This window comes from Nomascus leucogenys, chromosome 17 (genome assembly GCF_006542625.1).
Source record: "Nomascus leucogenys isolate Asia chromosome 17, Asia_NLE_v1, whole genome shotgun sequence".
Taxonomy (NCBI): Eukaryota; Metazoa; Chordata; class Mammalia; order Primates; family Hylobatidae; genus Nomascus; species Nomascus leucogenys.
In genome coordinates, this window is record NC_044397.1 from 62,043,971 (window position 1) to 62,056,286 (window position 12,316).

General features: G+C 44.4%; 1 protein-coding gene across 8 annotated transcripts in view; it reads right to left on the reverse strand.

Annotated features, from left to right (window-relative positions):
* The window catches only part of HECW1 (HECT, C2 and WW domain containing E3 ubiquitin protein ligase 1), a 464,866-nt gene that overhangs the window by 236,573 nt on the left and 215,977 nt on the right, over positions 1-12,316 (reverse strand). For all 8 annotated transcript variants that reach the window (XM_003268823.3, XM_012496683.2, XM_030796709.1 and 5 more), the window contains one exon: positions 10,036-10,143. In XM_003268823.3, coding sequence (XP_003268871.1) covers positions 10,036-10,143 — 108 coding nt within the window. The remainder of the gene's footprint in view (positions 1-10,035; positions 10,144-12,316) is intronic.

The following is a 12,316-nucleotide window of genomic DNA, read 5'->3' on the forward strand; positions in this document are numbered from 1 at the left end:
AACTATGAGGGCCTAAACCAGGAGAGTTCCAGCAAACCAGGATGAACCAGTCACTATACCTTTCAGCCTACAGTCTTTCTCACCAACTCCTCGAATTATTTAGACAAAGCCCATAGCCCCCACATGGCCACCCTCCACAGGTGACTTCTGTATCTTCTGTGACTCTGTGGCGCTCAGCAGGTCATATTGATGACACCCTTGATGTTTTCTCCTCCCTTAACTTCCAGGGCCTTGCTCTTGATGATTTCCCTGGTGCTCTGGTTACTATGGCTGTATAATCATCAAACCAAAAACTTGACAGCTTCAGCAGCACCCTCTTACTATCTCTCAAAGTTCTGTGAGGTGTGGGCTCAGCATGGCAGCTCTCCTGCGGTTCTCACATGCTGTTGCCATTGATTGCAGCTAGGGCTAGACGTATGATGTGGCCTCTTGCCTGGTTGAGGATGGCTGGAAGCTCTGGGCTTGCCAGCATCCTCTTGTCACACAGCCCTGAACATAGCTAGCCAGGGCTTCTCCCAGCCCAGCTGTCTCAGGGCTTTAAGAGTGAGTGTCCCAAGAGGGAGGAAGTGGAAGCTTCCAATATCTTGAGGTCTAGGCTAGAAGTTGGTACTTTAGTTTGGAAACCAGCCCAGGTCACAGCACCCACCCAGGCTCAAGGGGAGGCGACATGGACCCCGCCTCTCAATAGGAGGAGCATCAAGGAATTTATGGCCACCCTTAACCTGCCTAACTCCATGATCTCTCTTTCTGTTCTTCCTCTTGCTCCTCGATGGAATTCCATCCTCAACTCTCCTCTTCTCACAGTCTGTATCAGTCATCTTCACATTTACAGGCATATCAGAATAACATGGCATGCTTATTAAAAAGAAAGGCTCTTGCCTATGGAATCCGCATTTCTAATAACCACCCTGGGTAAAGGACTCTCTTGCAATTTTCAGCAGGCTACACTTTGAGAAACACTACTTTACACTCCCCCTACACAAAGTCCTTCACACCCTCACTTCACACAGCACTTGCTTGTTCCTTTCCCATCTCTGTTTCAAAGTCAGGTTCTTCTCTTTAGCACGCCGTGTCCAGGCAACTGTGTGCTGCATCTTTCCAGCCCACAGACACTTCAACCTGAACTCAGTGTCTTCAATCCCCAAACTCGCCCCCTTTCTGACCTCTCAGTCTTGGATGATGTGCCTTAGAGGCAGCTGATTCTCCTTCTGCCCCTTTCCTCTCCCCAGGCACACATCCAGTTCCTCACCAAGCCATGTTGATCTTACCTCCTAAGCCTCTTTCTGAATCAGCCCCTTCCATTTTTCTCATTCCAGGTGTTCTTTGTTTCTCACCTGTTTTTATGCCATAGTTTCTTGGTGGTCTCGAGCCTCTAATATCAGCACCTTACAGTCTTCTCGCCACACTTCTGCCAGAATGCGATTTCTAGAATGCAAGCCTAATTGGAATGCTTTTTCTACTTCAAGTATTTGCATAGCTCTGTGTGCTCTGCAGGCATATGTCTAAATTGCCTAGAACCTCTGACCCTGGGCTCCTTACCTGGAATATTTCTTTTCCAATTCTGTCTCACCCACCCCAGCCTCACCCCTTCCCACCCCTGTATGCCACTTGGCCCTGAGTCCAGACCTTCCTTCCCACTGGCCGAGTTCCTGTAACTTGGAGGTGATTAGGTCTTTGGCCCAAGGTCAGGCTAGGGCTCCTCCTCATACTGTTTCACACAAGGCATGAAAAGAAGTACATGCTTGTCTCCCCAGTGTAATGCCAGAACCTCGGCATGCAGGGATGGAGCCTGCATGTCTAGATCTGAGCCCCTGGAGACCAGCACGATCCCCAGCAGGCCTCCAGCACAATAGGGCTAAGACAGACAGCTGTATCTGTTATGTTCTCACACTGACTTGGCAACTTAAGGTTAATCCAGAAAAGTCTGACTTTGGGTTAATAGGGCCTTGACCCTTTATTTATGTCGATCGAGGGTTTTCTTCTCATTGGGAAGATCTGACATGTGTCTGACTGGAAGCTGGCACCATTGTTTTGTATTGCCGCGAATCTGAATGGAATGTTCTGGTTATATCTTTCTGGCTGTTTTCTGTAATAATGCTCAGTCATGCTTTGTTATTTAATCTGAGGGACTGAGACCTCCATGCACTGCAGGTCAATTTTGACGTTCCCCAGATGCAATGGAATCCTTGATGTGCTGAGAAGTTACTGCACGCCTGCGTCTTGTCTTCCCACGTGGGCCGGGCCCTCCACTGCCACACGCCATTGTCTCATTGGCCGTGTTCAGTCAGATTGGCCTCTGGCAGCCCCATGCAGTTCAGACAGGGACCAGCAGCAACCGCAGCCCCTCTAGTTTGCTGCTTCTTCTGTGTCCCATGTTGCAGGCCTTGGCTGGGATTGCTGAAGGTGGATATGTTTTCCTGAAGTTGCCTTGCACGAATAGTCACAAACCCTTTTTTTTTTGTTTTTTTTTTTAATTTGAGACAAGGTCTTGCTCCATAGCTCAGGCTAGACTGCAGACCTCCCCAGCTCAAGTGATTCTCCCATCTCAGCTTCCCAAGTAGCTGGGTCTACTGGTGCATGCCACCAAACAGAGCTAATAGTTTTAAATTTTTATTTTTTGTAGAGATTGGGGTCTCACTTTGTTGCCCAGGCTGGTCTTGAGCTCCTGGGCTCTAGTGATCCTTCTGCCTCTTCCTCCCAAAATGCTACGATTATAGGTGTGAGCCACTATGCCTGGCCCCAAATCCGTTTTATCGTGTCATCCTAAAACTAATGATAATAATAATAATAATATAAAGTTTCATAGACTACATAAAGGCTAAGCACTTATCTTTCCTGTACTTCTCAGCTCCACCCTGCCGTGCCTCTAATCTAGCTCTTTAATCACTATTATGTTCGTTCTACATCCCATTAGCACACAGGATGCATAATATCTAATATATGATATCACATGATGCATGATAACCTCAAAGGGACAAAATTATCACTGTATGAATATTTCCAACCCTTTCACTCAGGGCTGCTAGAGAGTGCCTATGGACTTGGTAGCTTGGACTCCTTCCTCTACTCAGGGGATGCCTCTCTAGCAAGATTAATTCTTTTGGGATTTTAAAGCAAAACTGGAAGAAAATAAGGAAGGGAAAATCAAAACGAGTATGAGGTATAACCAGAGGTAGGTTTATGGAGAAGTTTAGGTGGTAGGGACACCAGGGAGGGGAATTAATTGTGTGGTGAAAGGATATAGATGAAAGAAGAAAAAGAATCTCAGGAGTATCACTGTGAACTGTATATTCTTTTCCTAAAATTTAAGAAACACAAGTAAGAATATAAGCAACATGAATTACTTCATGACTGTTACACAGTGCAATTTTAACCATGATTTCACTTTAGCATAGTGCTAAAGTGGGTGGGCAGTGGCGGGGGGGAGTCTTGGTTTCCACGGAGCTCTATAAAAAAATCAGATGGCACAATAATATAAATATGCCTATTATTTTGCAGATATATATATGGAGTCATACTTTTTCCTAACAGAAAACCTGTGAAGCAGTGCAATGATCACACCTTTATGTTGCACAGGTTGGGTTCAGTCTCCCCATGTAGACTTAACCTTCTTAAGGGCTTAGTGCCTATGGCCCGAGTATTTATTGTAGCACAAATTGAGATATCTCCTTGGAAATAACACAACAGTGATTGAAAATGGCAGCCCGCGGTGCAGTCCTTAGCCTTGCTGGCTCTAAAGGCAGAGCAGTCCTGGTGAAAACATGCCCAAGTTCAAATAAAAGGCTCTAACAACATGTCATCTTAACCATCTGGATTGTGGCCTGATGAAGCCACTGTGTCTAATCTCAGTGCTGGTGCCTCTGGTCCCAGTGAGCCTGTTCTAGCTCTGGCTGCATCGCCACAGGGAAACATTGCTCTAGAATGTCAAGGAAGAGAAGGCAGCCGGCTCCCCTGGAGCCCTGCTTTTCCTCCAGTGCCCTTTGGTCTCCAGCTTTGGCTGCAGAGCAGAGGGTTTCCCCACAGAAAACAATCAGCATGAAGCCATTCATGTCTCAATTGTCACCAAGGCACCAATATGTTCATTTCCAGAGCAGAAATAAAAGGTGGATGTATGATCCTGCCCTGTTTCTTCTCAGAGTGACACCTGTAATTCCTAATTCACAGCTCTCTAATTATGGCAGAGGGTCTGGTGTTGACTGAGCTCTTGCTGTCCCTGACACATGGCTGGGTACTTCTCCTGAGTTTTTTCAGGTCATCTTCAAGGGGCCGCCTTGTGGGGGACATATATCACTTTCATTTTATAGATGAAGATACAGAATCTCAGAGTCCAGAGGGCCTCCCTGGGCTTGGGGTTGAGCCCCAAGTCGCCGTGGCCATCATGCTGCCTCTAGCTTAGAAGCCACTGGCTGAAGCCCAGAGTGAGGAGGCAGATCCCAACAGTCCCCACCTGTGTGAGGTTCACCTCACCATGGTCAAGGGGGAGTCATTACAAACTGACAGTAAGGTCGGCTGCTTAGATTTTCTCTTATGTATCATCAGGAGCCCCTGTGTGTTTTTAAAATATGAGATGATGATTTAAACGGGATTAATGCCCTTGTAAGAGAGGCGGAAGGGGCGCCCGAGCCCCTTTGGCCCCTCTGGCCCTATGCAGAAACAGCAAGAGGGCACTGTCTTTGAAGCTGAGCAGGCCCTCAGCAGAAGTGGAATCTGTTGGCACTGTGATCATGGACTTCCCAGCCTTTAGAATGGTGAGAAATAAATTTCTATTATTTATGAATTCCTCAGTGTAAGGTATTTTGTTATAACAGCCTGAATGGACTGAGACAGATGGCATGATGGAAAAGGATTTTAAAATGAGGTGCTAAAAAGGTTGAGGGGTGTTCTTCTGATGGGTGCAGGGAATGATGAGACCACAGCATGTGGCAATCTGGGTGTGCATCCAGCCAGGTTTCCACACAAGGAAATGAGGGGCGAGATATGCTGAGCCTGAGACTGACCTGGGAGGTGAGATGGGATCCGGGATGAGTGGTGCTGACTGGCGGGGGCAGGACACTAGGGCAAGGCAGGGAGGTTGAAAATGACTCCTGATTTCTTGTTTATGCCTGGACAGCTGTGAAGAGGCGGTGCCCACGACAGTGACGACAACACAAGGGCTGGGGAGAAGGGCAGCCCCTTTGTCAGTGGTCTCTTTTTGCTGTAATCAGAGGTCACTCCAGGCACACTGCCCAGTTCTTCCTACTAAAATTGGATGAACAAGGAGGTACACAGAGCAGATCTGGGCCAGAGATCAAGACAGGATACCTTCTTTTCAGGATCACCTCATCTCCGTGTTCTGGGGCAATTTGAGCCCTGATTTGGAAGGATTCTGACAAAGTACACAATGAACAAGGACTGTACTAGCTCCCTCTGAAGGTTTGAATGGGCCAGTGGAGCCCAAATGCATGTATTAAAAAATGATAATTGAGTTACTACAATAATACAATATTGTATGACTTTATAGGATGGGTCAACTTAAAATTTCACCAGTTCTGTTTTCTGTCGGTGTTAAAGTTTGTATCTTTACAGTTCTCACGTTATAGCCATTGATACTATGGTCAAATAGCCAGGTGCCCACTGGAGAAAAGTTATGCCAGAGAATAAGCAATGAGTCAGGCTTTATTTTCTTTAGTATTTTTATCAGGTATGTTACTCCTTGGAGAGTGCAGAAAATATTTGTTTAAAATATTCCTAATTTGATGGTACTTTCAAAATCAGATTTGGTCAGATCATTAAAAATTGTATAAATCAATAGCAATTACCTACTGCTAAATTGAATCATTAACCCCAAAGAAAAGTGCTATTAGAACACTGCAGACTCCAGGTCATCTGCAATATATGCCCAGTCTCAGAAAAAGAAATAACAAAAGGAAAAAATAAAGGGAAAAATAAAAACCAAAATAAAAGGTACACTTCATTTGATTTTATTATGTTAATTTAATCCCCAGGTAGAAAGAATGAGCTTCTGTTGTACTTCAATGTTTAAAATCTGGCCAATGTTTAATGCTTACAAAATTATTTTTAATTTTAAGAGAGTATAATTTACCAATTAGATTAATTGTGTTTATTACTGCCGGGAGACTGCAAAGAGTCTTATTTTTAGTTCATAACAGAAGCTTCTGTAACCCTTTGGATCATGGCTGGGATTCTGCATTTTTATTATAGCAAGAGAGCTTTGATGCTTGGATGTGTTAGGGAAGGATAGCCATATGAGAACGTTTCGTAGAGCCAACCTCTCCCTACTTGTTAATTTGGCACCTCTCAATCATACATTTTTGAAAACGCTAATTATTTCACATAACATATAAATTTATATAGCATCCTATATACAATTTTAATGCATTCAGACCCCTAAAGCTGTAATTCATTATAGCATCTTATTTTATTTATATTAATATACGTGCCTTGAGTTAACACTCTATAATCATTTGTAAACTGAAGCTTTGCCTCAATAAATTTTTACTTTTCGACAAATTATACTACATTAGTTTGATATATTTGCAAAATGTAAATACCTGCCTTTCCCATTTCACTTTCATTGATATTCCCAAAACACTGGGACATTGCTAGTCCAACAGGTATATTGAGGACCAGCATCTTCTCAAGTCTGCACAAAAACATTTTACAATGTCATTATCTAAAGTGTTCAACTTTCAGTTATTTGGAATATGCCTTCTGCAAGCCTTTTTTTTTTTTTTTTTTTTTTGAGATAGAGTTTCACTCTTGTCACCCAGGCTGGAGTGCAATGATATGATCTCGGCTCACTGCAACCTCTGCCTCCCTGGTTCAAGAGATTCTCCTGCCTCAGCCTCCCGAGTAGCTGGGACTGCAGGCACATGCCACCATGCCTGGCTAATTTTTGTATTTTTAGTAGAGATGGGGTTTCACCATATTGGCCAGGATGAAACCCTAGGTTGAACTTCTAACCTCAGGTGATCCGCTCACCTAGGCCTCCCAAAGTGCTGAGATTATAGGCATGAGCCACCGTGCACGGTCAAGCCATTTGTTTTTTATAGGATGCTGCTGCTTGACCAAGTTTGAATATGCTTTCATTCAATTATACCAATGTTTATGCGTTATAAAGAGCTGATTTTATATTATAATGTATTTTTGTTGTTGTTGTTGTGTTTGTTTTATGAGTCAGGGTCTCACTCTGCCACCCAGGCTGGAGTTCAGTGGCCAGGCTAGAGTTTAGTGGCACTGTCATAGCTCACTGCAGCCTCAACTTCCTGGGTACAGGTGATGCTTCCACCGTAGCCTCCCAAGTAGCTGGGACTACAGGCATACATCATCATACATGACTAATTTTTTGTAGAGATGGGGTTTTTCCACATTGCCCAGGTTGGTCTCAAACTCCTGGGCTCAAGCAATCTGCCTGCCCCGGCCTCCCAAAGCTGGGATTACAGGTGTGAGCTACCTTGCCTGGCCTATAATGTCTTTCTAATAATATTTAAAGTGTGTTTTCATACTGCCCGTGAAGACAATTATATGAAATGGTTATTTGGAATAAATATACTAGAAATGTTCTACATATGTTACAGAAATCTTTAAAAACTGCCTTGAAGAGAACGGCACTAGGGCTGGATTAATTTACAACATAAATTCCCCCTTTTTTGATGTGTTGACCCATGCAAATGAGGAGACAGTCAGGAGATCATATAGTATCAAAGTGTAGAAGGGATGTGGCTTTATGGGATGTGGTCAGTGCCCTTTGAATCTGAGTCAGGTATACTGAAATTCCCACCCAGAATTTCCTCTTCCTTAATATTTATCTTCCTGACTTAAAAAAGATAAAAACTTGAAAGTTGTGTTTGTGCCAGCATCATTGAGAACTGCTACTTTACTGTGACCTTAAAATGGGTTCTTATGTCTATTTCTCAATTAATTAGAACCCAAAGGGAAAAAATTGGTGCATAGTGAGAGAGAAAAACCTCTCTTACCAAACTTCCATTGTAGGTTTGTGCACACATTCGAGTATTATGTCTAACAATCAGTACTCATGCAAGTTTGTATCCTTTCCATTCTTCTTGAACTTTAGGAGGTTTATATCAGGTACCACTTGCTTGAGCTGTCTTTACACCCCAAACAAGCCCATATTTCCAACGCTGAATGATGCTATTTGTTAGGTAGTGGGAGAGGTCAGCATGACTAGGGTGAACGGTGTCTGCTGGGGAGGATGGAGAAGTAGGGCTGTGGGCTGAGGGTGAGTTTATGTTGGGGCTTGGCAGCTGAGCAGAGAGATTGCAACTGATGCAGTAGGAAAGAGGATCCATGGAGCTTTGGGGCAGATGGTAGCAAAATTAGGTTTAAGGGATTTTGCCTGGCATGGATTAGAGAGGAGAAAAGCCAGAGCCAGGGAGATAAGTAAAGAAAAGAAATTCTGGCCAGGCACGGTGGCTCACGTCTGTAATCCCAGCACTTTGGGAGGCCAAGGCAGGTGGATTGCCTGAGGTCAGGAGTTCGAGACCAGCCTGGCTAGCATTCTGAAACCCCATCTCTACTAAAAATACAAAAAAATGGTGGCGGGTGCCTGTAATCCCAGCTACTCAGGAGGCTGAGTCAGCAGAATCGCTTGAACCCGGGAGGCAGAGGTTGCAGTGAGCCAAGGTTGTCCCATCGCACTCCAGCCTGGGCAACAAGAACGAAACTCCATCTCAAAAAAAAGAAAAGAAATTCTCTTGCTGGGAGTTTTATTACGCCTTTCTCAAACACAAGAGCCAGAAACCATATCTTATAAAATCATGTTCCCTCTACATCCTGATAGCATAAACATTTCCTCGTTGTCTATTCATTCTGCATGAGACAACACAAAAAAGAGCTATTGGTGTCATTGCTGGGAGCAGAGATACCATAAGTTTCTTCAAAGACAGACACCAGGACTTTCATCTTCACATCTATAGTCTTTGAAATATAGTAGGTCTTACAAAAATGTTTGTCAAGGGAGTGAATGAAAATAAGAGTGAATGAAAATGAAAGCAAAATATACTTGAGGATATAGTTTTTCCTGGACCACAAGTCAAATGCCAATGGATAACTTCAGATTCCTAGCCATGCATCTTTTCCTCTGAGAACTGGATAGCTGGAATAACAGATCACTCCATTTCCTTTCCGACATGCCACATTGAATGAACATCTGCTAAGAACCAGAAAGTGCATGAAGAAGTTTGTCCATGAAATCACTCCGTACCCAAGTGGAGGAGAAGGAGCTCTGGACTGAAGGTAAGCTGTGCATTCCCTCAGCTGGCAAATGTCAAGCCCATAATCTGAGCTTCGTATGTAGGAAATACCTACACATGAAGCCCATCTAGGTATTTCCTCATGCAATGAGAAATACACCAGTATGGGGACCTATGAAAAAAGCCTGCCATAACTCTGATAATGATTTATTTTCAAAGGCAGAAGAAAATTTTAGAAAACATATAAATAAGATACATGATAGAAAGTTTATACATCCAGAAATGTCAGTAGATTAAAAATCAAAGAAACAGGCTGGCAGTACCAATGTCTCACAGCCCTCCAGAGGAACTGTGGCCAGAGCCAAAGTTCAGAGCAAAATGTGGAAAATCACTGACAGACTGGGACCATGGGCAGGAAGCCTTGAAGGATTTGGTCAAGCAAAGGCAAAACTGGAGGGCAGGATGCCTGTTGAGAACACCTGCTCTAACTATGGCCACGTTGGAGATGCCCCCAGAGGAGCCATGGAGTGAAAGTTAAGGGACCTGAGCCAAAGGGTCCCAAGTCCAGAGGCTTATGAATAGGAACCAACTCTTCCTTGGTATTAAAGGGGCAGCCCTCTGGGCTGGTTGGCTGGCTTTTATCCAACTGCCCTAGACCTCACCACTTACTACTGAACATCTTTTTAAGGATCTCTTTAAATCTACACCTCTCTTTTAGAGGGCCCATTTCTTAGTGGAGGCAGTGCAACAGAACAAATAATGAAACAGTTGAATTCTGCTTCATCCATGTCTGCCAAGCCACAAGAATGGTAAAGGTACTCACGTTCCACAAAGTACGAGCTGGCGTCGATCTTCCAGATGATCTGGCCCCGATGAGAACCATTGACTCCACGGTTTTTATAGTCCAGAAAGTTTTCGGACAAGACCTCATCTATATTCCCAGAGGAAGAAAGCAGAGCAGAGAAACATATCAGTCAACAGCATATTTAGGGGAATAAAAGAAAAGCAAAGGATACAAATGCTGCTTCCATCTCAACAGAAGAAAAAGCACCTGGAATCAGAGAATCAGAGAACAGGAAGCACCCCAAGACACCATTGGGACCAAACGCTTTTTATGCCGGGATCACCTCCCAACCCCATAGCACTCCTAGCAGGAGATCATCTAGCTGGCTCTGGAACACCTCCAGAAACAGAGAAATAATTACTGCTATTGCGGTTCACTTCACTTTTAAATAGCTCTTCTATGTGTGAAAGTTCAGTGTGAAAATCTTCCTCCTAAAGCTTCTATGAACTGATCCCTATTTGAGACTAAGGGCGAGACGTAAAGAAAAAGTCTCCCTTTGGGGTCTAGTTCTCACGGACTCCACCTGGAATCATCTCTCCTCCCACCTGGGTATCACCACCATCCTATACATGGTCGCACCCATGAACTTATCCATCCATCCATCATGCACTCATGCATTGTTCATGCAGCAGCTGAAATCTTATCATCTGCCAGATGCTGGGGAAGGTGCAGGGGCTGTGGTGTTGGGTAAAACCAGTATGGTCTCTTCTGAACCAAAGCTTACAAACAATTGAGAAGACAGACTGTAAACACTAAGCAAAGGAATAAATGTTTGATTGTAACTTGTGATAAGAGATGGAAAGGAGGCCAGGTGCAGTGGCTCACACCTGTAATCCCAGCAGTTTGAGAGGCCGAGGTGGGAAGATCACCTGAGGTCAGGAGTTCAAGACCAGCCTGGCCAACATGGTGAAACATCGTCTCTACCAAAAAAAAAAAAATTACAAAAATTAGCCAGGTGTGGTGGCAGGCACCAGTAATCTCAGCTATTCGGGAGGTTGAGGCAGGAGAATCGCTTGAACCCAGGAGGTGGAGGTTGCAGTGAACCGAGATCATATCCAGCCTGTTTACAGAGTGAGACTCTGTCTCACGAAAAAAAAAAAAAAGAAAAGAAAAGAAAGGAAAAGAACAGGGTGCTGTGATAGAGAGTGACAAGGAAGGAGGCCGGCAGGTGGGGGGTGGGTGGTCAGGAGAGCACTGAGGGAGGAGACGAGGCCTGGGAGGAGCTCTGGGTGACTGTGTGCTTTCACCTCCTGCTATTATCTGCTCATCACTTTGCAACCTATCGATGTCCTCTTTAAAACCAGCGCCCGGAGAGAAATGCGGCATTCATGGGGAAGAGAGATCTGAGAATACCAAGCTGCCTGTCACCTTCTTGGTTCCAGACCCCACACTTTCAGTGCCGACTAAGACAGGGATATGACTTTTACCTTGATCTTCTACGGAGCCCTTGTAGTTTCCACTTCACCAGAAATCATCTGAGCTAGGTGGATCTGAGGCTGTGGGGAAAACCAAGTTTTGAGAATCCAAATCCACCGTAGGGGCTGGAGGGACAACCTGGGCAAGGGCACCTGAGGGCAGGCCCAGAGCCCCAGCTCTGCAGAGAGCCCTTTTCATGACTGCCTTTTTCTCTCCTGATACCCTGCAGTTCACATGCTGCATCTGGCTGGACTGAGAAAACAGAGAGAGATGAAGTGCAAAAAGCACTGAGCTTGAAGCCAAAGGGCCCAGCTCTTGAGGCCTTTTGTGCCATTTGTCAATAGTGTCACTTCTATAGTCTTTCTTCATCTGCAAAGTGGGGAGTAGTAATAACTTCAGCCTTACAGGGGAGCACTAAATGAGATAACTGGTAAGCCTACTTGTAATCTGCTATGTGGATTGCACATTTTAGGCTGCCCCTTCTCTGGCAAAAAAATGACTGGGCAAATGAGCACTCATTACCAATAAGAACTGTTTGTATCCTTTGGAAAATTGCTTGTTTGCAAAATTTGCCTGTCTTTTTATTCACAGTGTGTGCTCACAGCCCTGTTTGGGTTACCAAGAAGATTGCATAATACATCTTTTACAGTAATTGCCTCATTTCTGCAAGAAGGCATAATATTTTCCTAGCTCCCTGGGTCTTCAGCACAGATATAACAAGTTTCACACCCAGGTAGAAATTTGCCTCATTATAGCAGTTCTCCAAGGGATAGTAATTCCCCGAATTTCTCCACTCTGATCACTGGGATATTCCCTTTAATAGTCATGGTCAGGGATTTATAGA